This window comes from Priapulus caudatus, unplaced genomic scaffold, assembly GCF_000485595.1.
Source record: "Priapulus caudatus unplaced genomic scaffold, Priapulus_caudatus-5.0.1 Scaffold179, whole genome shotgun sequence".
NCBI classification, from domain to species: domain Eukaryota; kingdom Metazoa; phylum Priapulida; class Priapulimorpha; order Priapulimorphida; family Priapulidae; genus Priapulus; species Priapulus caudatus.
The window spans coordinates 361,618-388,112 of NW_014577240.1; the positions used below are offsets into that span (position 1 = coordinate 361,618).

The 26,495-nt window shown below is 40.7% G+C and overlaps 3 protein-coding genes and 1 long non-coding RNA gene across 7 annotated transcripts in view; 2 read left to right on the plus strand and 2 right to left on the minus strand.

Annotated features, from left to right (window-relative positions):
- Window positions 1–2,791, minus strand: part of LOC106806784 — a 9,789-nt gene extending 6,998 nt beyond the window's left edge. The window contains exons 1-2 of the long non-coding RNA XR_001393584.1: window positions 2,517–2,791; window positions 2,126–2,175 (exon numbers count right to left, since the gene is read on the minus strand). This is a non-coding gene — a long non-coding RNA (uncharacterized LOC106806784). The remainder of the gene's footprint in view (window positions 1–2,125; window positions 2,176–2,516) is intronic.
- Window positions 2,792–2,912: 121 nt separating this feature from the next.
- Window positions 2,913–6,776, plus strand: LOC106806783 (early nodulin-like protein 2). The gene is made up of 6 exons (XM_014808855.1): window positions 2,913–2,968; window positions 3,145–3,290; window positions 3,583–3,726; window positions 3,956–4,127; window positions 4,553–4,819; window positions 5,405–6,776. Exons 1-6 carry the CDS (start codon window positions 2,926–2,928, stop codon window positions 5,815–5,817), a joined length of 1,185 nt encoding a protein of 394 aa, XP_014664341.1. The 5' UTR covers window positions 2,913–2,925; the 3' UTR covers window positions 5,818–6,776.
- Window positions 6,665–24,833, minus strand: LOC106806781 (jmjC domain-containing protein 4-like). Of its 4 annotated transcripts, none has more exons than XM_014808851.1 (8): window positions 16,372–16,414; window positions 16,052–16,141; window positions 11,596–11,761; window positions 11,180–11,311; window positions 10,736–10,900; window positions 10,220–10,322; window positions 9,588–9,731; window positions 6,665–8,075 (listed from the first exon to the last, which is right to left on the minus strand). In XM_014808851.1, exons 2-8 carry the CDS (start codon window positions 16,122–16,124, stop codon window positions 7,380–7,382), a joined length of 1,479 nt encoding a protein of 492 aa, XP_014664337.1. In that variant the 5' UTR covers window positions 16,125–16,141; window positions 16,372–16,414; the 3' UTR covers window positions 6,665–7,379. The 4 variants fall into 4 exon arrangements, with proteins under 4 accessions (XP_014664337.1, XP_014664336.1, XP_014664338.1 ...); XM_014808850.1 differs by having other exon boundaries at window positions 16,322–16,387; XM_014808852.1 differs by lacking the exons at window positions 16,052–16,141; window positions 16,372–16,414 and adding an exon at window positions 24,744–24,833.
- The window catches only part of LOC106806782 (ubiquitin-like modifier-activating enzyme 5), an 18,667-nt gene continuing 8,606 nt past the window's right edge, over window positions 16,435–26,495 (plus strand). The window contains exons 1-7 of the mRNA XM_014808854.1: window positions 16,435–16,682; window positions 21,670–21,715; window positions 22,032–22,121; window positions 22,361–22,470; window positions 22,705–22,791; window positions 24,587–24,671; window positions 25,809–25,913. Coding sequence (XP_014664340.1) covers window positions 16,546–16,682; window positions 21,670–21,715; window positions 22,032–22,121; window positions 22,361–22,470; window positions 22,705–22,791; window positions 24,587–24,671; window positions 25,809–25,913 — 660 coding nt within the window. The 5' untranslated portion in view covers window positions 16,435–16,545. The remainder of the gene's footprint in view (window positions 16,683–21,669; window positions 21,716–22,031; window positions 22,122–22,360; window positions 22,471–22,704; window positions 22,792–24,586; window positions 24,672–25,808; window positions 25,914–26,495) is intronic.

Genomic DNA, 26,495 nt, shown 5'->3' on the forward strand with positions numbered 1-26,495 from the left:
GAAGAAGAAGAAGAAGAAGAAGAAGAAGAAGAAGAAGAAGAAGAAGAAGGAAGAAGATAAAGAAAGAAGAAAAAGGAAGAAGAAGAAGAAGAAAAAGAAGAAGAAGAAGAAGAAGAAGAAGAAGAAAAAGAAGAAGAAGAAATAGCATTTAATAGTCACATGACAACGGTTTTTGTGTGCATTATTGTATACCAAGCACAGTGATTTATTCACACGGTTCACCCGACACTGGCGAACAGGTTGACATGGGTTTCACAATATTTTCAATCATTACTATTTCAGTAACAGTATATTGAACGTGCGATAGTATTTTCTATTCTTCTTTCAATAGCTTCATCGGACTATACGACACGAATTCTGACGGAGACTATGAACTATGGGACGATGGGGAAATCACTGAGCAGTGGGTGAACGATATCATCAAAGTTTCGCCCATGGTCGGCGATACTCAATATCAATGCGCGACAGCAGGCACGGACGTGGGTTTGCAGGTTGATAACTGTAGCGAGAAGCGTGAATTCATATGCAAACAAATTCCGGGTGAGTATAATTATATATCTAGCCTTCGCGATATATCCGCGAAAATAGTAATCCGACTCCGATCATACTTGTATTTGCGCTCAAAAGGCGATGATGTCAACAACGACTTACAGAGTCACTCTATATGGGTCGTTCCATCGGGTTGGGGAACAAAGTGTGACATGATAGTGAAGCTCATAGGGTCTATGTCCCTCAGAGTACTGCCGGAACGTACCCGGGGTACGGTCCGGTATACCGGAACGTACCCTGGTAACTATCTGATATGGTTAGGGAGTAGGCGTAGGCGACTCCCTAGACTCGTTAGTGGAGTAGGCGAGGTACGGTCCGGCATATTAGATGGTACCAGGGTACGTTCCGGTATACCGGACCGTACCCAGGGTACGTTCCGGCAGTACCCTGGGGGGCATAGCCCCTCTCAGCGATAGTGAAATTTTGACAATGTTCAAAAAGTAAATCTATCCATGTCTTCGAATAAGAAAACTACCATACGTTAAAATTTAGAAATAATTATGTATTGTAGATGTGCAGGAAATTTGTCAGTGTACCATACATACACAATGGCCTGTCATAGAACTAGCTGTCATGGCGCTCCGACGTAACAAAAATTTCGACTGACACCACTGGTGTATTTTTGCACAAACACCGGTCAATTTTTAAGAAACTGGATTTTCTTAAAAATATTTTTTCATACAAACAAACTTACAACTACTCAAACAACAAATTAAATATGATATGCTACATTTCCCCCCCGTGGAAGTAACTTACAATTGAGTGAGTGGACGTAACAATTTGCGATATGTGTTGACACCATAGTTATGTCGAAGTGGTCGTTTTTTACGATCGCAGCTGATGTGTTTGGGATTTTCAGACGGTGAAGGTTGTTTTTTATGGAGAGGTTTGGGTTATTTCTCGAACGTAAAACCATAAGAAAAATTTGGAAATATGCATTCTTAATATGAAACGAAATACTTATTTTTATAGTTTCCATATGTCACACATTTTGTTACAAATAACTCCTGACACCATCATTTTGTTGTCTTTTTTTAACAGTGAAATTTTGTCCAATGCAGTGAAGTTTGGTCTTGTTTTGAAGCTTAGGTTTGCTTCTTTGAGACAAGCTACGGGTTAATAAAAAAAATGTCTGTGAATGAATCTTAAAAGCAACTTCAAATGTGATATTGCTGCATACGCACTGTTCCCCAACCTGATGGAATGACCCATATGCGAAAAGGCTCTTCTGTTTCATGCAACTATTTAGTACTCGATAGCATGAATGTACTTATCTCGAAAATACCTAAGTGTTCTACCTAAGCGCATGCATAAACCTCTGCGAATACTGGAATTCTAAAAACGATCAGGTTTACTCGCGTAGTAATTTCTTGAATTAACCTATTCCACAACATGAGAATTTAGCAACGTCATCAAGACTTTTCGAATAACGAACAAAATATTTTCAGATGCCAGTAACGATTATGTGACAAATTTTCCGTCTTGCACTAATGACATAATACGTGAGAAAGCCACATCTTCGAGTACTACGTTGAGACATGAGCTTTTGAGAGATGGACTTTACAGGATCACTTACAACCGCGCTTCAACTGCTGTGGTCACGTGCAACTCTACCGGTACAACAACCTGCAAGAAACAGTCACGTATTATATGTAATGTAGGATAGACCATCTCTCTAGTATGTCCGTAATCTTCAGTATATATATATATATATATATATATATATATGTAACGTTTTTCCCCGTCACGCGGGACGCTCCCACTGTTCGACCACTGGATTGTACGAGTCAACACAAGAACAAACAACACAACTTAAAAGTAAAAGTGTTCACGCCGGGAATAGGCCCGGGGCTTTATTCCGCCCTGGTCATCAGACCAGGGTGAGCATAAAATACGGTGCAATATTCCTCGCAGCGTAACGCCCGAGTACATAAAATATCAATGCGACTATAGGCACTAGGCCTTACCAAGACGATCGTCTGTAGGAAGATGACAACTCCGTGCAGAGATCGTCGGTAGAGGTCTCAGTGTTGTACCTTGCGTTGTGTTTATCCTCCTCGCGGCAGCTCTTCCCTCAGCTCCAGGCTGATACTGACTGGTCTCTACCACTGGCCAGTCACTGGCTAACTAGCAGGCTGACTAGCTACAGACTGACTAGCAGGCTGACTGCGGACTGACTGCCGGTTCTCTGGAGAGCGCAGTATATATACGCCTCGGAGCGTGTGTGTACGGCTTCAACACACGTCAATCATACGCCAGGAAGAGGTAGCCAAGCACGTCGGCATCACACGTGACACGCACGTCAGCTTCAGTGTCACGAGTACGGCGCAATACAAGCTCGTGTCAAGCACGTGTACATTGCCCCTGCATGCGGGGATGAGGCCTCCATCACCCGGGGATGCTGGGCAGACTGCAGGGGGTAGAACGCGGGGATGTGGCGCTGCGACAGACCGAAATTCGTTACATATATATATATATATGTGTGCGCGTGCGCGCGTGTGTGTGTGCTTGTGTGTGTGAATTGTCACGCACGCACATAATGACAAGATCTTTAACACATCAATGTTATATATATTGTCCTATATATTTTTTCAGCCATGTGCTTTCGCAGATTAGTATCTGGTAGACCTAGTGTACTGGCCGAAGATCAGGGATGGAAAGAATGGAACCGACTACATTACAACACTATCGAACAAAATTGGTTCAAGGACTTCAACACCGTTGAATCAATACATATTCAGGTTCTTGACTTTTTTATCAGTTACGACTTTGTTATGATCACCTCATGGCACGATCCTAAACCAGCATGTTATTTTTTTTATCATTGCCGTCTCCACTGAGCGTCCGTCTGTCCACTGCCGTTTGCACTTACAACACCTTCAGTCACTAGGCAGCATTACCCTGCACATATAGGCGCGTTGGGGATGACGCCCATCGTCTGCATAAGTGGTTGGAGGTTAGGTACAGGACCAGAACCAGGACCAGGTAGGTAAGGTGGATCATCACAAATTAATGTATATCTTTTGTTGGCAGCTGACGTTTAACCAGCCCCATGTGATCACAGGAGTCGCCACACAGGGCGTCGCCACGTGTGGCTCCAGCAGTTCGAGTTGCTCTGTCGAAAACTTTACACTCCTATACGAAGATGGCCCATCGGGGACCTATGTTACGGCAGGGGTAAGTGCTTAGTGTAAATCTATAAGTAGTTATGTAGGTCTACAAAGCGCGAACATCCATATTAAATAGGTAATTTAAAATATCATTGTATGGGCTTTCTCTGTTGATCGGCACATTTGCTATTGGCATTTATTTCTTAAACCCGTGAATACGTTATTGTTTAAAATATGAATCCTAATTTTACGTATACAAGTAACAACAAATCGATGTTCTTTTCCCCGTATGCCAGACATTCGAGGCCGTAGTGAGTAGATTGGACGTGACCACGCCAAGGGTCAACATGCTTCAACCTCACATCACCACAGCGAAGCTGAAATTTATGGTGAAAAGTTTTGTTACTTTCCCGGTACTTAAAGTAGAAGTCCTTGGATGCAGCGTAGCAGAACACGAGGCCATGCCAGGTTTGATATAACACATTGTGACTCGGATGTAGAGTGTGTTTGCGGCGCAGTGATGCTGCCTATATGCAACCTACATTCGAAACGCACATGGCCACGCTCGCACGTACACACGCGTGCACGTACACACGCGCACAGGTACACACGCGCGCACGTACACACGCGCGCACGTACACACGCGCGCACACACACGCACACACACACACACACACACACACACACACACACACACACACACACATGCACCACGCACACACGCACTCACACACGCGCGCGCACACACACATACACGCACGCACGCACGCACGCACGCACGCACACACACACACACACACATACATAAACCACGTATGTTTTTCCGCTAACTCTACATAAAGGCTCTCCTAACCACCCTAACGGAAAGTCATGCACTGCTTTACCACCCACAGCAAAGTTGAATCACTGTTACTTGGATGACGTCAACAGTGAGAGTTTTACGGATATCGGCGGCATAAGCGCCCACGTTCATCACTGCGAGTCCGCCTGCAAGAAGCACAGCTTCTATGCTAAAGATCCGTCAGTCCCAAACAAATGCTGGTGTGTGCGTGGTCCCTTCGGCACATACGGCCAAGTAGAACCTGACAACGACTCGTGCTGCGTGTCGCCGTTCAATAATGGAAACATAACAGGAAGGTTCATCTACGTGGCTGGTCAAGGTACCACTCACACGAATAGTGAATAACAGTCAGTGTAAACTGTGAATCTTTGCACATATCTTGGTAGATATCTGGTCTGGGCGGGAATGCGTCTAGTAATAGAAAGCCAATCTGTGTTGTAACCACCATATTTCAGTGTTAAAATATGGTGAGGACCAAATTTATTATCATTAGAATTTAAGCGTGAGTAAAGAATAAACGTGTAAATTAAAGTAGCAAAGGCCGAATGGATAATAGTTAATGGAATAAGTGTTAAGTCGTGAATGTTATATTATATAACATTCACGACTCAAACATGTTATTTGAAGAGTTTAGGATTTGCGGTCTCGTTTAGTCATGGATTTTGCGTGCAAGAGCTAGGAACTAGCTTATTTGATTCCGCTGAAATCAGTTCGAATAGCTCAGCTTTCTAATTAACGTTAAGAAATCACACTTTCTTCGACTGCGCCCCTGGATAAGGCACTTCTCTGTACTTTTTTTTATAATGTTCTGTAGGAACGGAAATCGTTACATATAGCCTGCAAATCGATAAACGAGAAGAAAATAGAATGCAATTAACATCTTTATATGAAAACATTCTTGCAGGGACACCTCCGGAATTGAATGCTGAATGCGCAGAGCATGTGACAACATACCCAGCAACAACACACCCAGCAACGACACAACCAACAAGGACACTACCAGCACCGACACAACCAGCAACGACACAACCAGCAACGACACAACCAGCAACGACACAACCAGCAACGACACAACCAGCAACGACACAACCAGCAACAACACAACCAGCAACAACACAACCAGGAACAACACAACCAGCAACGACACAACCAGGAACTACACAACCAGCAACGACACAGCCAGCAACGACACAACCAACAACAACACAACCAGCAACGACACAACCAGGAACTACACAACCAGGAACTACACAACCAGCAACAACACAACCAGCAAGGACTACGACAGCAAAACCAAAGATACCACGTAATGTTTGACTTTGGCAACAATCGAGTAGTACAAAACTTAGAAATCAATGCAGTTGAGATCCATAGCGAAGTTTATATCCATTAAGAAATTCGTTATCTTCTGTACAGCCTTGTTGGTACAAACAGTTATATTTGGTAAAGCTACCTAATAATGCATCTAGCTTGCCTACACCTTTAAATGACAACCCTGTTGCTTACCGGTGCGAAAGCGACCAGCAATGCTGCCAGTAAAATGCTTTGGCAACGTGATGGCATTATTGCGTAACTTCCCCAATGCTATAAGGAGTGATAGTTATGTGGAGATGGCATACATCATTCATCAAATCTCTTGTTAGATCTCTACTTGGTTATAATTATCAGCTCTTTGCAAGACACACTGCAAAAATACCAGGGACGTGATGATGACACAGTAACCGGTAGGTGCAGATCTCATACTGATGATTATGAATTTTTCTATACTCGATTGCCCTTACCTATTAACGTAGGATCGTGTGAGATGAATTGAATTTACTTCATTCCATTTTTACTGCCGCTGAAAATTTATAGAACTTATACATTTGGCTTTGCATGTTCATGAATGAATAGCATGTCTGTTATTGTCCCAATTCCTCATTAATTTTTTCCTATACATTTCGCTGCTCAAAACGTGTGCAAAGCCGTTGCATGACATCTAGCTTGTGCCCTTTCCCTGTGTCCTCGTGTGGAAGAATAATAGGTGGAGCGTGTAATGTGGTTGCAGAAACAGTTATCATTGCATTACTGTATGCAGAGTGTGGTTACTAATTTAAGGAAGTGGTTAGCAACAGCTATAGTGTGGTCAGTAATAGTAAAGGAGTGGTACGTGACAATAAGAGTGTCGACTAATATAAAAAGCATGATTTTAGAACAGGTAGAAATTCTTGACATTTCTCATTAAAGGAATATTTGCGAGATTCTTGCTAAATCCGAATAAAATATAACAAAATATAGTCTCACCTCGCAGCGGATATATCACTGGTTACACTAATTTGAAAAACACTAAGATTTTATGCAGTCATAGCATAGAAAATGGGATACGAACACATCGTAACACAACGAAAATAACATCAAGTCGCGAGATTTGTTAAACGTGTCAACTTGTAATTTGCCTGTGCTAACAAGATTGTGTGAGCAACGTGTAAGTCTATGGACGATAGCTGGCGCTACTAACTGGTCCAAGATTACAAGAAAGGGCGGTGGTAATCAAACGAATTCAAAACTTCAAGTTTTGGTGAATATGAAGGTTCTAATTATATACATTTTATCGTAATTCAAGACAGTTGGTGTTACTCAAGCAATAACGGTAGGTATCATAAAAGTTGAGAAAACAGTAGATAATTCTCGAAATTATGGCTTAAAGCACCAACAATTTACCAATATATTGCATAAGAATATAGCGATTCCTCTGGAAGACATTTGAATTCGTTAAAAATGAAGAAAAGTTTTCAGAAAGCTCTGACATGATTGAAACAAAATAAAATAAAATCAGTGAAGACGTTCACTTAATGCACGTCGGTGATGGTGGTGCCGCAAGAGACACCACCTCAACACGACTAGAGCTTCTTGAAACAATCACTGCAGTAAAACTGATTTAATGTGACAGTCATATCCAGTAAACATTCTTCAGGTGACTGAGCTATATCCTCACTAGACGGTGCCACGAGCTGAAAGTCAGCGCTTGCAAGTAGTAGCTTCAGGTGTTGATAAGTTCTTCCCAAGTCGAACAGGAGGTGATGTGGTGACAAGGTGGGTGACTTGGCATTGGGGTGTTGTAACTTGTTGCTGCATTTGTTGCACCCAGCTCTATCTGGCCCCTCATGAATGCCACACTGCACTTCTTCTCGATCATGCCCTAGATGTTTCTCTTCCTCCCACTTACGACCTCGCAGCTGTGCAGCTTTCTGCTCATGACCTTGCACCTGCACTTCTTCTCGATCATGACCTTCATGATCCACTTCCTTACTCGTAGGACCCTGACATTGCTCACAGCTATCAGGGCTGGGTTCTCCAGCATGCCAACAATCACATTCTCTTTCCTCTCCCCGTTCACACGTGCTGCTGGTTGGCAGCACAGGTTGTGGTGCGTGGTCCCCAGTGCATGACACATCATTGGGCATATAGCTGTCACAGCCACAACAGCGAGCTAGCCGGCATAACGTCTTGAGTCGCTTCAGTCTGTGCCGTGCAATCGCTGTGAGAAGGTTGGCAAAATTGAAGTAGTCGATGCCACTGTAAGCTTGCAAGACCACCTAAGCAAAGAATCAGAATAACCGTGAGATTATGAATGGTAAATGGAGTGGCTAGGCTCTAGTGCTATTCCATTTATTTTGCTGGTTGAGTTACGATTTTTGGCTCGAATTTCCAGCTTTTCGGGAAGGTAGAAATCGTCAGGAGAGAGGCAGTGGTGCACTAGTAGATAGCACGCTTGAATTCAGATGGAAAGGTCTGGGGCCCGTTGTCAGAAACAAAATTAGTCTTAACATTAGCATTAACATTAACTTCCACTCGAAAACCGTTGACAGAAACATTGCAAAGTTACGAGAATGAAAAATCTTCGGAAATTTCCTCCTAACATTACGAGAGGCCAGACCCTCTCGTAACTTTAATATTAGGATGAAAATAATATAGTTACACTCAGAATTACAATTACAGTGATAGTATATTTTATATTAATGAGTAAAATGTGTTTTTCATCTCGCGTTACAGTGTGAGAATTTGTCTTGTTGTGCAGAATAAATTCATGACCACGTCGTTTTTCATCAAATATTATTTATATGTGGTTAGCCATCATAATATGCATAAATTACTGTGATGTACAATAAATGTGTATGAATTTGAATTTTGTGATCGATTCTCATCCAATCAGCAGCCTTGTGACATGAAATTATGAAGTTCCTGTTATCGTGAGTTTGCTCGTAGCTACGATGTGTTTCTGTCAACGCTACTCTCGTAGCATTAACATTAGTCGTAAGTGTTATCTTAGCATTAACATTAGCATTAACTTTACGATGTTTCTGACAACGGGCCCCTGGGATTCAAGCCCCATTGTGGTTACCGTTGTTGTGCCCCTGGTCAATGAACTTTATCCCGACTTGCTTTGACACCTATTGTAAAATGGGGTTATCTCGCCAGTGTAAGGTGAACAACCTCCCCTCATAATAGCGAATAGCTTCACTGGAGAAAACCTCTTAATAAAACCAAGGCAACACGGTTGCCGAGAGCCTATGTTCTATGATTGGAGCCAAAGCGGCTAACAAAATATTTGAGGATTCGAATGTCGTCAATGAAAAATAACTATGATACCATTAACTATTGTGAGGAGAGAAATTTGTGAAGATGGGGAATGATCGATCATGACTACGGCACTGGAGAAGCACAACAGTTAAAAACTCATTAAAGAAGATATCAACAGTTGACATCAGAAGATATCTCTGATCTGTAGGCTTTCACATATATCAGGAGTGAATACAAACAAATTGTGTTTATTCACTTCTGATATACATCGTAGAGTTCATAACCTGGGGCCCATTGCCAGAAACAAAATTAGTCTTACCATTAACTTTACGATGTTTCTGACAACGACCCCCTGGGTTCATGATGAACAGTGAGTGAATATTGACAAAGATTTACTACTACATATAAATACTCAGAAATACCTTCAAATGCACAGAATTATGTCACAGAAATGCAAGACTGACAAGAGACAGGCTTGTAGTAATCATTTAAATAGTGTGTAAACTATCTACCTGCCAATTACACACCTGACATTGTTGTTCCCAGCCCTCCATGTCGCTGACATCCTCTATCTCATGCTGCACCTCTATGAGGGTTGCCTGCAGCATGTTCCACATGATGTCAATGTTGAAGCCGTTTACCCAGTTGTGGTTAAGGGATATCGTATCTTCCTGCGATGAACACAAGTTCACAAAAATATGAGATACGTATGCATGACTAAAACTAAAAGCATAGTTTAAAACAAAGGGCTTGAATTTCAATGCAGCTCCAATGGTAAGTGCTGTGGTTGGCACCACTTCCTAGCTGCGATATCCCTAAAAATAAGACGATATTCCCTGCAATACACTGCTATGGCTACCCTCAGTAATTTACCTTGATTTCCAACAAATTCCATTTTGTACATATGTATTTGTCTTTTTGGCACATGCAATATCAAAAGTTAATGTGAGTTAAAGTTGATAAATAAGAAGTGGTTGCATTGGTGCACCTCTAACTTGCTATGGTACCCTGAAATTTCTGATTAAGCCCAAAACAACATTTGCCTTGATATAATATATAGCATATATATTATCATCTATGTCATAATATATGCCTATATAGCATTTGACAATTTTTTGACATTTTGATTGGTTTTTAGACAATCATGGCAAGCAGTTACCAGATTCCAGACTTGATGATGCCATCCACTTGGTACAAATATCAGCTGACCAGCTTCTTGAATCACCTCAAACTTCTGAATCAGCTCTGGGTGGTTAGGAAAACTGAAAAAAAGACAATAGTATCATGATAACAAATCGTTATTTGAAACAATCATGATAAATTACCCAGATAAACATAGATTATATACTCAAATCTGTACATAAGGCTCACTTAAGACAAATGTCAAAAGTGTCCTTATCCGTGAATGTTTCACAGAAATTATCTGACTGTATAACTACTCCTTGAAGAAATGTGAAATGATCTTTACAGACAGATGTCTATTCTATAGAGGTGACCACTGACACAGGTTTGACTGAATACATAATATTACGAGTTACTATCATATTTGCTTAGCTCACTGAGAGGGTGTAGCAAGCAATAAATTTATTTAAATGAAATAAGTGTAACTCAAGTTGAAAACAGCAGTAAATACTACATTATAAAACCTGATAAAATTTGTTCATGTATTTCTTACAGTTTGTTGTCGTTCAGATCTGGTGAATCGAGATCATAGGCCAGGTTGCCATTGCAGTCCCGCAAGCATTCCTCTTGTCCAGGTGGCACCAGAATCCACTTTTTGCGACCGCAGATATTAGCTGACCAACTATAGGAACGGAACACATCAGCATGGAAGGGGGTCCTGTACAAAATAGACATTATGATTCATTCAAATAAATCAAGCGCTATGCACATCTGCCACCAATTTTCAAGAGTTAGCATGTTTTTATTCTTCTGGTTAAAAAAACATTTTTGGTAACGGTCAAAGCACCTAAATAAAGTTAAAAGAAAAGCCAAAAATGACCTTCGCAGACAGTTCTATAGAGGTCTTCTAGAGGATGCTAACACAGGTTTGACTGTATTTATATGAGAATGGCATTTATTTAAGAATTAATTCTAAAGCAACTCTATTAGAACTTGCCAAGATCCCTTCGGCCCCATGTAAACAAATCTGTAGTCATCTTTCTTGTCGGGCAAACTGTCCCAGAACTCGTTCAGCCAATCGGATGAGAAGTAAGCAGGTGTCTCATAGGCTACATAGTGTGGAAACTCTCTAGAAGTAAAAGATATTGAGACGGACCAATAATTCAGTCAACGGTCAGAACACAAACACTAGACAGTATACTGCCTTCTGTTGTGAAAGACCAGCACGTTCTCGAGATAAGACAAATGCGGGTCTTCATATATGCAAATATAATGCAATTAAAGGATTGATACCATGATATCAAGACCTGCATTTAGTCTGTTGATACACAAAATATTATTGACAAAACGTTTTTAGTTTTATGAAAACGTGGCTCTTACAACATTCATACAATATGTTTACCACGTACTTGCCTCACAAAATGCCAGTCCTTGAGGTAGAGACAGGGCATTGTTGCAGGATATCCACTTGCAATGAATGCCCTCCAGTAATCCACATAACCTGATACTGTCATGTCCTGCTTTTGGTGTGAATAAAACTTTTGCTCATTGCAGCTGGCCACAGATACTACTGCTGATCCTAAACGAATGTTAGTTTCAAATATCAATTACTGATTATGTAAGATTACTGATATGGAGAGCTTCACAAGCCTGTTCAATAAAGACACTTTATATTCGTGTAGCCTATGAATAGAAAAGAACGCACAAATATTAATTGATATTTTTAGCAACGCAATTAAAGTAACAGCATATCACCAGTCGCACACTCGACCATTACATACACAAATCAGCCTATCCCATGATGGCTGGGAGATTAAATCTATGTTGTACCCAAACTTGGAATCTTGCACAAACTAGGAATTTCAGTGCATCTGCAGTTTGGGCAACCAATCTGCAGATTAATTGGGCAAAACCTGTTACATATTTTATTAACTATTAAATTCATAGGCTATGAAATGTTATATCATTGAAATGAGATTCTATATCCTCTTTCTTGATTGTATTTGGCATCTTGGTTAAGAAATTAAATGGATATTTTAGATAATTTGATAGGAAAAATTCCTAGTTTGGGCAAGCTAGGTGAGCAGGACCGGGTTGCACAAACTTAATTGAAATACATAGGGTATCAAAGGTTATATCATCAGAAAGAGTACGTTCCTATATATCTTCTCATCAGCTTTCTTCAATGTGTTTGGCATCTTTGCTAAAATAATAAATTATTATATTAGATAATTTGATAACTATTAGAGAAATCCCTTCCTAGTTTGCACCAGTTATGCTCGCATACGCCACAATCGCCATTAAGTGTAGTTGAATAAGCGACAGTTTCCAGCATGTCCAATCTTGAGATTGGTCAGCCAAACTCGGAAATCCACAGTTTGGGCATCACGAGATAGGGTCTATGTCTCCCTGGGTACTGCCGGAACGTACCCTGGATACAGTCCGGTATACCGGAGCGTACCCTGGTAACTATCTGATATGGTTAGGGTTAGGGTTAGGGTTAGGGTTAAGGTTAGCTAGGGTTAGGGAGTAGGCGTAGGCGACTCCCTAGACTCGTTAGTGGAGTAGGCGAGGTACGGTCCGGCATATTAGATATAGTACCAGAGTACGTTCCGGTATACCGGACAGTACCCAGGGTACGTTCCGGCAGTACCCAGGGAGACATAGACCCTGACAGCCTCACTCACTCGTTAACTCGCTCAGATTACTATAATCCCTATCCCCTTCAGCCCTTTCCCTATCAGCTAACCCATGTACGTGACCAGAAAAACCATTCCCCCATTCCAGTCAAATGAGTCCATTGGGTAGTTTGTACTACACATACATAACACGGAAAGTGTGTGGAGCGGAACAATCGCCGCATAGTGGCAACGATAAACGCGTTTGAAACATTCGACCCGAACGTTTCACTTTGTAGTCTAAAAGCTTTGAATGAACGTATTACTGAGCAATTTTTGTTCACCTATCACACATATATATACAGGGGTAGAAATTAATTTTTGAACACGGGAGTCCAACGGGCTCCCTACCCTCAAAAAGAGGGAGTCCGCAGCAAAATGAGGGAGTCCGCAGCCAGAGGTTCAAAATTAAAGATATTAACAATAACGAATGTGCTTATTTTTCAGATTTATGCGGTTGCACGTCTGCCAAATTTTCTTTGGACATTAGCTGAAAAAATATGGTCATTCCACGAGGCCGTGCTCCGGAATGAACTAGTTAGGATGGCAGTTAGTATGGCAGAATTTTCAAGGAGTCACACGGACTCCTGCATATGTCAAATCAGGGAATCCGACAGTAAATCGGGGAGTATTTGACTCCGGACTCCCGTTAATTTTGCACCCTGTATATAGGCAAGTACAAGCGTGCAATGTTAAAATAATTCATTTTTGCCTGATTTTATGTTTGCCGCTTGAAAGTTCGAGGGAATCTCTCTTTAAGATTGTGCAAATTCCAAGTTTGGTTATGACACGCACAACTTGCAATAACATATTTTAGCAGTTCATAACAGTTTTGTGAAGCTAGAGCCAGTCTTGTTCATGTAGGGCTACCAGCTAGGTAATCCTATCTAGCTCAACACTGTCACTACCTGTGTAACCCTTCGCTCTGCCATGTAGGCCTACAGGAGCAAACTTGCTAGTAGTACTTAGTGCTACTAAATATACAGTGACTATAACACTAATGTGGAGATTTCAGGGGGGATGACGTCATACAACCAGAGACCAGTTCAACAACAACAGAGATAGAAAGTTCCCCTAGCAACAGGTAGAAAATTTTCCCTAACGACACAGACAAGCGCGGGGGAAGGGGTCCCATAGCTACCAGATGTGGGAGGTAAGGGAGTTGCGCCACCATGTACACGCACGGGGCGAGGGAGTTGCACCAGCCGAGCACGTGGCGGACAGGGGGGGGGGGTGCGACGCTCGTGCATATACTGGACCAAGGGGGTTGCATCCATGGTAAAAAATGCTCTTTTTTTCACCAGAGCCATTTTTCTGACTTGTCAAAAATTTACCAGAGCCATTTTTTTATGTATCCAGTCATTTTCAGTTTCAAATTTTCGAAAAATACATAATATAATGTACTCTTATTTTATTTGTGGGGATGGGGACATAAATGTAAATTGTATTTATTGAATTGTAATGTATGAATGCAATTGTCACCACATCATTGCAGATTAATACAAGGCAAGATAAATTTAAATATGAATGATAGTGTCAATAGTTTCTAGTTCTACACTCTGTTGTATAACTTTTATTATCAATTGTATTTTATTGTGCATCAGCGGGTTGATCTAGCCAGCGCCAGCTGCAGCGGATACATAAGCTGGATTTACACTGACGATTTTGATGTGCCAAATTGTACAAACTTGGCAGTTTGGCAACTGACAATCGCCAGTGTAAACGCGTAAAGTTGTAGGTCCAGCCGATTAATAGCACCGAGTCGGAAGATTAGAACATGTTCTAATTTCCCTAACTTGGAGCAGTTGGACGTTTTTTTGCCAAGTGGCCAATCAGACAACAGCAATCAGGAGTGTGTCCCTCCACCATAGGGGAGAGCACGTTTTTGCTTTAGGCGCCGCGGCATGTAATACATGCAAAAATGGGTATCCGTGTCGCCCCCCCGCGTGCGCTACGGGTCAAATGTTGAAACGTTTGCCGCCTCGCGCTCAATAACGTAAGAGCTTTGAATATATCTATAGAGAGGTTGGTAGAAAGAAGAAAAACGCCAACTTGACTGCATATAATCGTCAGTGTAAACCCAGCTTAAGCCGCTGCTGCATGCACGGTGTATATGTAGCGCTCGCTGTACGTACGTACTTGTGTACATTTCAATTTATCAGGCCACGGGAGCGATTTCCTCTCGGGCGATCGCTTCCATTATTGTTCTTACCAGAGCGATTTTAGAGCTTACCAGAGCGAAATCGCTCGTCGCTCCCGTGTATTTTTTTCCCTGGTTGCATCACCCGTACACGTGTCAAGCGAGGGGGGTGACAACACCCAGGCACCTGAGGCACGTGAGAGGGAGGCACTTCCAGGATCCTATGTCACTGCAGGGTCCTATATAAGCAGCCAAGATCCAACAGTAAAACGAGTCAGTCTTCGGACGGCCACGAACAAACGAACGCACTTGAGAAAGAGAACGAACGAATGAACGAACGCGCTTGAGAAAGCGAACGAACAAACGAACAAACAAACGAACAAACAAACACTCTCGTGGGAGCGAACGATCGCGCTCGAGAGAGCGCACACACACCATCAGAGGGAGAGCCACCCACGAGCAGGACGACGCCCGAGAAGTCTCTTATACTAAGGGAGGGGCCCGGAGCTACGGCCTACCCCGGACAAGGATACACGCTGCCATCCCACGAACTCGCGCCGAGCCGCGGCAGCACACGACGGGGAGAGACGGACCAGGAGCGGCGCCGTGGGCTACAATATTAACCCGTAGAATAGCTAATAGTTAAGCGAAACGTGTAATAACGGGGTATAACATAAACGTGGCATAAGTAATATATCTATATATATCTATATGCTATAGTTGAGATACGTATACGGAATGTAATTCGTATACGATGAATAAAACCATCCGTTGTATAAAGACTATATATAAAGACTTGCGTTCATTTCACTCTGGGGGTTTTCTTGCTACTGCATAACCGTCCTGCCTTCACGGTAGGAGCGGAAAATGATCTCGACACAAATAAATTACACATGCTATTGCTATAACCACAGCACCTGTGAAAGTCCAGTGTGGCCACCCCTAGGGCCACTATAGTCTACAGTCTACACTAACACTAACACTGAGTAACAGTGACAGTCTGATACAATGTCAAATATACACCATAGACAACGCAGTCGACCCAACATACCAAACGTTTTCTCAATAAATTCCAAATTCGGTGTACCATCGCAGTTTACCCACTCCCGTCTGCTAAGCCACATAGACGTCAGCCTATCGCCTAGCAAGCACGGTGTATTTGTTATTAAAAACTGTTGGCAAAATTCACTAAATAGCATAGGTAAGTCAATGTAAGGAATTCCATCTATGCTATCGGATCTGGAAAATTTAAAAGATTCTAAATTCGATAGAAAATCAAGAGATTTTATGGTACTGTTAATAACGGACATAATCATTAGACCTATAAGTATAACATATAATGGCATAGATCAAAATCAGTGAGTAAGTTACAGAAACGCTCGTTAAGGGCGCTGACATCTTAACGCTCACAGCGCCACCTTCCACAGGCGGCGCTGGTGTCGGTTTATTGCACACACGTAGCCGGCTGTAAATTGTAAACAGACCAACAAGTTGGATCAACATATGGTTTTGTAAACTGTAAAAAGTGTTAGATTACCAACAGCCATGACATCAATTAAAAGTCTAGAAGCAAGGATAGCGCAGCTAGAAGATGAGCTCAAGGAAGAGAAGCACAAGACAAAGTCTGCTCGACAGAAAATTTCTCAGATGAGCTCTGAAGTGGTAGATTCAAATCCATACAGGTGAGGCAGGAAAAACGGCCGAAGCCTAGTTTAGCACCCCGGATTAATTTACTAGTACTAGTACTGTAGTAGCACATATGCGAAAACACATTTCCGAAAAGGCCGGCCGCCGATATCTCTGCTTACATGATTCGCTCAGCAAAAGAGTGAATATCCGTCGGTACATACCCGGGGTGCAAATCCACTTTAGGCACCTTACTCCTTAGGTATCACGAAGTGATGCACAGATTTCTGTGTATCTGTCATTAACTGATGCACAGACTTTCCGTATATCAAGGAATGATGCAAAAACCCTAACCCTAACCCTAGCCCTAACCCTAACCCCAACACACTTCGTGATACCTAAGCCTAAGGTTATACTTTATGACTTAGTCACTTAGGGTTAGGGTTAGGGTTTTTGCATCATTCCTTGATATACGGAAAGTCTGTGCATCAGTTGATGATACACAGAAATCTGTGCATCACTTCGTGATACCTAAGGTGCCTAAAGTGGATTTGCGCCGCGAAGGGCTAGCTATAGTTTTAGCTCCAAGAAACGGTATTGCTAGGGTTAGAATATAGACGTTCCGTCGCACAGCCTGGTCGGGCTAGCTATAGTTTTAGAGCTAGTATCGATGTTACGTATATATATTACAGCCAACAGGGTTTCTTCTAGCTCTAGTACTATAGCCCGCATACGGCAACAGTACGCGGGCTATAGTACTAGAGCTAGGGCCGTTTCTTCTATATAAGACTAAGAGGCACAGTGGCGCACCGCCTTTGTGAAAATGTTCCTGTATTTACCTGCCGTTGTCAAAATGGTGTCAACCCACAAATAAATACAGTGTTTCCCCTGCATTGACACTCGCCTCGCTCAAATTCTCAGCCGCGACAAGGAAATTTGTCAAAAACACCGCCTCGCTGACGAAAATCAATGTTCTTCCATCAATAAACTACACTTTATTGTACTAAAATCAAAATAATTAAAGCTTCAAACGTAGGATACAACGCCGCATACTCACGATACTGTCAACGCGTGAATCTTGGCAAGGCCTATAGATAGGAAGGATAGGAAGATGATTGGTCATGTACTTGAGCGCCACAGGCGCCATGTTTACTCCAGCAGCGAATTAAGGGCGCTATAATTATGCATACATATGCATGGGTGTTTGTTTGTATTCTACACCAGGAAAGTGCTTTCATTGAAATAAAATAATCGCATTTCATGCTGTTTTAAAAGCGTTATTAATGCAAATGAGAGCATATATATCGATAATTAACTAATAATATTTTTTTAAATCTTTGGTTGAATTATGTATTTTTCAAATGTATGAACTTCACATTCATACGATCATTGATACACAGAATATAAATATAACTGGAAGCTTCAAGATCTTTGCCATGCTCCAGGCATTCGCCTCGTTTTCAACGGCATTACTATTTAATGTGAATACTTGTATCATTTCATATTCATTGTTTATTTGTTCCTTTTGACAATTTGAAAAAGAGATTAAAGAGTCTCATGGAATGTGTTCAGAATAGCTTAGAATGAAAAAAATTGCACAATTTTTTCAAAAATTTCTGGGTTCTCGAGATGCGCAAACACGCCTAAATTTGAATCCATTATGCGCGTGTTTTCCCCAAACTGGCCATTACCTCTGTTGTCTAATTTTCCCTCAGAAGAAACCCTGTACTATATTCGGTGTGGTTCTTTCATTTGTCGCCGACAAAACAGTACCCCCTAAATGGCTCCGTCTTCTTTTCAAGATGTGTTAAGGATACTCTCCACGTTGTGCATGAAATTTCATCGATTTTTCGTTTTCAACTTTATTCGATGGCTAACACTATGTGCCACCTGTGTACATGCTCATTTCTCCATATAACGGTACATGTGAACTGTCAGAGCGTTTTTGCTTGCCCGCGTACATGTGTAGTAAGCAGCGGCTGACGTCATTATGATGTCAGAGACATGATACAACCACGATATTAACTAAGCCGGTATCATTAAGCGTCAACCCTGCTACAGCTGTCATTACATGTATTCATGTACATTCATGTACATCTGCTAGTGATCCAACAAGTATCCCATGCCCAAAATAATTCTAACACCTCGCAACACACCTTGCAACACAAGCAGTACATCGCGCGCGTTTGTTGACATATTAGCTTTGTGACGTCAGGATGAGCTCAGGGTGCATAGAAGATTTAATCAATTTAGTGGTGTCAGTTAGTCATGGATATGTCGCAGTAAGTACTAACAGTAGATATTTCACATACGTTCACCCATTTTGCACACAGGCGGTCACTCATTGTGAAAAATAGAAAAACGCTGATTTCTCCGCTTCGATTTCTGACATAGTAGCCGATGTATAAATGGATATTTCTCTGTGATTACAACTCGGATTAATTTAATTTTACACTCGTTTTAATGGTAACATTTTGTGGTAAAAAAGCCCGTCAGGGATTGTTATTAAGTGCCTTACTTTATTAGTTATGCCTCTTTATTTGCTAAAATTTTCTATTTTTACACATAACTTGATTTGTAAGCAGTTTTTTTCGAGTTTTCTCGGTAAATATGTAAATTAAAGAAAAATCCTGACGGGCTATTTTGGTCCATATTGTGCTTAACATGTGGCAAAAATTTTGTATCCTCACTCCTTCTGGTAGTTGAGAAATATCCCAAATACCATTTTTACATAAAAATTCAAAATTTGTGTGGTAACATAATTAGGTGCTGGAAATTTCATGACATTTTTTGGCTTGAGCATAGAGATATATCTCCTCTATAAATAAAACAAGTGATTGATTCGATTCATTCGCCAATTAACGTTTAATCTTCACTAGAGCAATACCCGTGCACAACGTGGAGAGTATCCTTAATATTAGATTGAGTATGTGTCCTGGATCGCATGATGGCACCGCTCCAACGCAATCAATGCTGTGCACAACCCCACTGTGCAGGTACCCCAACAGCGAGCAGTGCTGTTAGTTTTATTGATCATCTTTTAACTGCCAGAAACCTGATAACCAGAAACCTGTCCATCCAGTAGGTGGTGGAATTACTAATTATATTACTATTTGTGGAAGCCCTCTTAATTATAATACCACTGCCTTTAATACTGATCTCTAAGGAAATTGCATCTCTTATTGCAATTTTTCTGTAAATCTTAAAGGCATAATAAGCCCATTGCTTATGCAATGTTGACGAATGCTAGAGTAACTGGCACCTTGTGTAGTTAACAATTACATAACCTTACATCCAAACGCGTATTAGTTTGTCCAATGTCACTGCAGGTTACTAAGAAATGCCTAATTGAAATCCGCAGTCCAAAAATCTGTTGTTTACAGTTTCAAACCGCTGCCGGTGAAGCGGGTGTGATACAGATTTATAGTGCACCGGTACGCAATGCTATCATCAGTGATTTCGTAAACATGGACGCTCGTGATAAGGAACTTTTTGTTAGGGCTGTCCACGTGCGTCCGTGATTAGTACGTGTGTTTTACTCCATTTCCATGTTTGGTCCGTGGCCGTGGTTACACCGCTGACACCTCCATTTCATCTTGTGTCCAAAACATACGGGCCGCACAAATGTTTACGTCATCGCTTGACTCGTAAATGATACGTTGATACATATCAACAACCGATTTCAAGTCTTGTTTGTAATGTAACCAGCAGTGATATTAGACAAACTAATACGCATTTGGCTACTAGGTTATGTACTTAGGCCAAAACAAAATATATGTGTGGTTACCGTTACATGCCGAAAAAAATAGGGTAGGTAGGTAGGGAAAACATTTTATTTTCTTGAAATATTTTATTTACGAACCATGTCCGAAGGATGTGCGTTGTGGCTTTTGAAGCAGGAACTGTCCAATTTATTATTTTTTTATTTTGACTTTAAAGAAAATTGACAATAAAATGTTTAGGGTCGCTGGAAATAAATAGGGTCGGTCGGGAAACCGTAACCACACCTATATTTTGTTTTGGCCTTATTAACTACACAAGGTGCCAGTTACTCTAGTATTCGTCAACATTGCATAATCAATGGGCTTATTATGCCTTATTCTTAACAATAAATTACTAATTAATCTATTATGTATTTTGCTTCAGAACAATGGGAATGTGATAGGTAGATACATGATATCTATATAATTGATACAATGTATACATACATGTATGTACTATAGCTGCGTTCACACGAGGATTTCAGTACCGTACTTGAGCGTTCACACGCTAAAAATATACGCGGCTTATTCAGTACCGTACTGAAATACACGGCTTACTCGGCGCGGAATCACATTCCGCGCCGAGTAAGCCGCGTATTTCAGTACGGTACTGAATAAGCCGCGTATATTCGGCACCACGCTGGCCGCGTATTGTCTGTCGTGTGAACGCAATTTCGAATTGCGAAACTGTAGCGCGCTTACCTAGACTGGTACCCGTTCGCTACACGACGTTAGTGTAGCGTGTGGAACTGTCGACCGGGTACCAGTCTATATCATACCTAGCCAGCTAAGCCTCGATTCTCGTGTGAACGCTCCAGGTTGTCTTAGCACGGTATTTCAGCCGAATTCAGCACCAGATAAGTATGGAACCAGCGAGGCCGTGTATATCGTGTGAACGCAGCTACTGATGTCAATACATTATACATGACTTATATGTGCCATACACATAGAACATACAATCGCAGTTGCTCATACAAAAATGTGTTATATTAAGAGATGATTAAGAGACAGTACAATGTAATATAATGTAATACACTGTGATACAAAGTATCACAACCCCACGTAATCTTTACTTTACTTACATGTTTTTCTACACAACTCTTTCATGTAAGAGGAGCAAATGAGATTTTCAAATGTATGTCTTACACATGGAAAATGGGTCATTTTGTGTAGATGCCTCGTTGGTGTACTTGCATCTACGTCATTACAGTCACATTGCGAATTTTGTTAGTTTTACACCTTATTATGTGGTAGTTATATTATAATAAATATTTCTTTTTAGTCGATTGATGGCTTTGAAACGGATGGGCATCGTAGAAAATTACGAGGTAAGAAATGAACTACTAGTCACGCACTACCCAAAAGCTTAATATTATCATAATCTTATGTTATATCAACACACTAAGATTGTTCAGTGTTACTCTCAATGCTGGTAACAAGTTCAGTATTAAAACAGAGTATTATCAATAAGATAGAGTAAAAATAGTAAAGCCTTATTTTTCTCCTGGCATTATACTTTTATAGCAAAATACTTAAATTATGTCAGGTTATTACAAGTTTCACTATTTCTATGTAAGAAGAATGACAGTAAATGGTTGGCCTTGTTTATATATTTACTGACTATTACAGTGTGTGTAATTTTAGAAAATACGCGACTACACGGTGGCTGTGGTTGGCATCGGTGGAGTCGGAAGTGTTGCTGCTGAAATGCTGACTCGATGTGGTATTGGAAAGGTCAGTGAGCCTCACATAATGTTGCTGGCATAATGTGTAAGCAGTGATATCTTTATTTTATTAAGTTACATTAAAGTGTTTCGGAATCCATATTTGGTGTTATCACATCCAGATTACATTTCTCATCAAAAAGTCATTTATTGAAGAATCCAATTTAAGAAGCCAAATGTTGTTATTTCCGCATCTGTGCCATTGAAAGTGGTTTTTGTGTGTTTATTGTTATGTATGCACATTTCTAGTTACTTCTGTTTGATTACGACAAAGTTGAATTAGCCAACATGAACAGACTTTTCTTTCAACCACATCAAGCAGGACTCAGCAAAGTAGAGGCTGCAGAACGGACGCTAAGGTGAATGGAAATGTAATAATTACATAAGATATACCTCCTTATATGAGCCGAAATCATATTAAAATAAAGTAATATAGCAATTAATATAGCATGTACATTTATTAGGGTTTAGCAGTTTATTAGCATGTAAATTATATGCGAAGGTATGTTGCTAATTTTAAAAGCGCTTTACTTGCAATATATTGTTTGTAAACTCCCAAACAGTGTATAATATAGAAGTTTCTGTATTTGAAGAGAAATCAACCCAGATGTAGAGTTTGAGACATACAACTACAACATCACGACACTAGAAAACTTCAAACATTTCATGGAAAGACTTTGGTATGTCTGTAAGAAGGTTGCTACTTTGTATTGAATAGTTGCTAGTATAATAATTATAACTGTTTGCCTATTACATTAAGTTCTCAATAGCTGCGTTCACACGAGATTCACGGCCTCGCTGGTTCCGTACTTATCTGGTGCTGAATTCGGCTGAAATACCATGCTAACACAACCCGGAGCGTTCACACGAGAATCGAGGCTTAGCTGGCTAGGTATAATATAGACTGGTACCCGGTCGACAGTTCCACACGCTACACTAACGTCGTGTAGCGAACGGGTACCAGTCTAGGTAAGCGCACTACAGTAAGAGGTAGTGATGGGAATCGGCTGGAATTTCATAATCGATTATCGGTTTCCCTTAACCGATCGATAATCGATTATAATCGGATAATTTGGTTAAGTACTAGATAGATTTCTCAGGGTTCTCCCAGGCATAAATTCAAACAGGGGAGGGCAGGTGCTAGGGGGAGAGGGGAGGGGGACACTAGGCGGGGCGAGGAAAAATACAGGGGGTCCGGGGGCGTGTATTTTTACCGTACGACTAATTAATGCGTAAAATCGACCACACCATAGACGGTATTTGGTGGTTTTGTATATATATAGATAGCCGAGTCGGTGTACAGTTATGGCAGGTTAACTGTGCATGTCACTTAATCTGGGTACTTGTCTGCGTGCATGCGTGGTCGGTAAAATACACGTCGCGTCGGTGTCCTGGTCGAACCCGGCAAATGTTCTTGACGGACTCGATTCGCGCTGCTGGCAACTTTATATTGTGGTGGAATTTAAACGGGGCTGGGAGATAATTTTCCAACGGGGCCCAACGGATTCAAACAGGGGAAGAGATTATTTCAAACGGGGCGCGCGCCGCCCGTTTGCCGCAACGTAGGCGAGAACCCTGGATTTAATTTAATCTTACCTTTGGTATATATATTATATAACAATTATACATAGCATTCAATATTATCATGTTATGATCAATGTAATTAATTCTGTGAGGTTGCTGCGTTGTATTGTCTATCAATGTCATGTTCCTATACAGTATTTAATCAATTTAAAAGAAATATGGTGTTAATGCCTTCTAGTTCAAAACATTAAAAGTACTCTCGTAGCATTAACATTAGTCGTAAGTGTTATCAATTAACATTAGCATTAACTTTACGATGTTTCTGACAACGGGCCCCTGCAGGACTTGTGCTCTAGCTACTTGTCATATAAATTCACACATCGTGAGTACAGTTCCTTGTTTGTTTGTTTTGGTATTTCCGATAATCGATTATTTGTTTTCATAATCGATTATCGAATTTGAGACTATAATCGATCGATTTTCGATTATAATCGATCATCGGGACATCACTAGTAAGAGGCCTCGAATTGCGTTCACACGACAGACAATACGCGGCCAGCCTGGTGCCGAATGTTTCAGAGCGGAATGTGATTCTGCACCGAATAAGCCTCGTATTTCAGTACGGTACTTGCTAAGCCGCGTATAAGTCTTGAATATTTTTACCGTGTGAACGCTCAATACGGAACTGAAATCCTCGTGTGAACGCAGCTAATTACACACTGATTGTCGTATATAGCATTAACGTACAAAAATTTATGATGCATTCTTCCATGAATTCTTGCACTCTGCTTACAATCAAGAGTCTATCTAGAGAGCTCTAATCTAATCTTAAGATACTAATCTAGAGAGCTCTATTATGAGCTCTTGTTACAATATAATGTGGTATAATTGTGAATCATACTTGTGGACTTTTTTGGTTCGGAATTTCTAATAGAATGGTCATTTTCATAGCAATGGTAGCTTGCAAGGTGACCTGCCCATTGATCTGGTGCTGTGTTGTGTGGACAACTATGAGGCTAGAATGGCAATAAATACCGTGAGTGTAATATCCTTTGAAGACTGATGGATATGAATATAAACAGATTTAACCAACGAATTTAATCAATACCTTTAAAGCGATCATTGTGAGTTGTTTTCAGCGTTTTTTAGTGTTTATTCTCACTCTCATGATGCCTACCGTTGTTGCTTGAGTAACAGTAATTGTTTGAAATAACAATAAAATATCTTAGAACCGCATGCAAAGACAAAATCATGCACGATTACAATTTTGCATTCTCTTGTTGATTTTCGCTGTCATGTCTCGCACTTTCTCGCGGTACCGCGAGACGTCAACAAGGGTACAGTAATGCAAAAATTACACCGGAGATATTTTTGGTCAGATGTAAACACAGAGGTGCATAGTAGCGTAACACAAACAAGAGTGTAAATTGTAACCTCATAAATATTAGTCTTCAAAAGTCCTAGGGACTATAACGAAGACGGAGAGAGAAGTGGATCAAATCCTCGTTGCGTACTGCCAGCGAGAATACTTATCACACACAAATAGATGCCCCTTTCACGCCTTTGTTTTAATTATGTTCGCTTGTTTGAGACGCCATTTGTGATTTTTGAAAGTCTTGACTCGAAAAAATGTATTGCTGGTATGATGTGGTCAAATCAATTTTTCTATGTTATAACTGCATAAAATATTGGTGTTTTGAATGTTGGTGTAATCAGTGATATTTTCGCTGTCAGGTGAGACTATATTCAGCTATATTTAGTTTTTCTGAGCAAAATTCTCGCAATGATCGTTTTAATACATTTATTGACTCATCATCTCACTCTGTTGGATCCCCTAAGATCATAAGTGATTACTTTAGTTAGATTACGTCACTTTCGGTTTATACAGTCTATATATGAGAGATGTATCGCAATGTAAACATTCTCTACAGTGAGTTGATTTTGTCCTTTATGTAATGGCACTCTATTAACAATTTATTGATATTAAAAATTTACTATGTTTAGTGTCTCGGTATAGCCTATGTCCTTTAAATGTGAAGGTGATAGTGAGTTTTTATTTATTTCATGAAGTTTGTTAGGAAAAAGGTTAAGATAGTATAAATTATAAATGTAAAAATACACATTTATGTTATAAATTATCTCATATTGGAATTGTACTCCTCTCATATAATAGGCTTGCAATGAAGTGGGGCAGCAGTGGTTCGAGTCAGGCGTGAGTGAGAATGCAGTCTCTGGACACATACAGTACATCAATCCCGGCGAGACAGCTTGCTTCGCAGTGAGTTATCTATACTATAAAAGGGAACAGCCCATTTTTTGTTAGCTATGTTCTCTTAATCTGCTCGCATGATTTCAAATTGCTTGACTGTAAACGATGCATTACTACTCGTAGAGTAATGATGGGGCGACACTTTTTCAAAACAGATGAAAACACGATAAAGTTGAATTTCAGCCATTTTATTTAACACTGCGTTTACCGATATCATACCGGTTTATCGATCGACGTCACTACTCACTACCATTAACCAATGTAGTAACGCGCCGTTTGCCCGCTGCCGCTGTGGCGGCAGTGGTGTAGCACGCTTGCCTAATACGTTAGGGGTCGGGAGTTCGAAAACTCCAACAGCCGCGGAAATTAAAAAAAATATATATTTCACGGCAGGTGCGCAACTTCTTTTCTGTCATCCTAAATATATGCATATTTAAAGTATATTTAATTTAAAATCTATACTAATAAAAGGGAAACAGCGAATTTTTTATTAGCTAAGTTATCTTTTAATAGCCCGCATCATAGCAATTCCCTGGATATCCCAAAATCCATATGGGCTGTTTTCGCCACACAGCCGGATTTAGGCGGCAG

What these genes read in the sequence shown, in the direction of transcription:
- LOC106806783 (XM_014808855.1), top strand. Translation starts at nt 2,926, where the DNA reads ATGAGGCCTCCATCACCCGGGGATGCTGGGCAGACTGCAGGGG. An exon ending in GGACCTATGTTACGGCAGGG is followed by an intron (nt 3,727 to 3,955) that starts GTAAGTGCTTAG and finishes CCCGTATGCCAG; the next exon opens with ACATTCGAGGCCGTAGTGAG. An exon ending in CATCTACGTGGCTGGTCAAG is followed by an intron (nt 4,820 to 5,404) that starts GTACCACTCACA and finishes ACATTCTTGCAG; the next exon opens with GGACACCTCCGGAATTGAAT.
- LOC106806781 (XM_014808849.1), bottom strand. Translation starts at nt 16,346, where the DNA reads ATGCCATTATATGTTATACTTATAGGTCTAATGATTATGTCCGTTATT. An exon ending in GATCTGAACGACAACAAACT is followed by an intron (nt 10,323 to 10,735) that starts GTAAGAAATACA and finishes TCTTTTTTTCAG; the next exon opens with TTTTCCTAACCACCCAGAGC. An exon ending in GCTGGGAACAACAATGTCAG is followed by an intron (nt 8,076 to 9,587) that starts GTGTGTAATTGG and finishes TTCTTTGCTTAG; the next exon opens with GTGGTCTTGCAAGCTTACAG.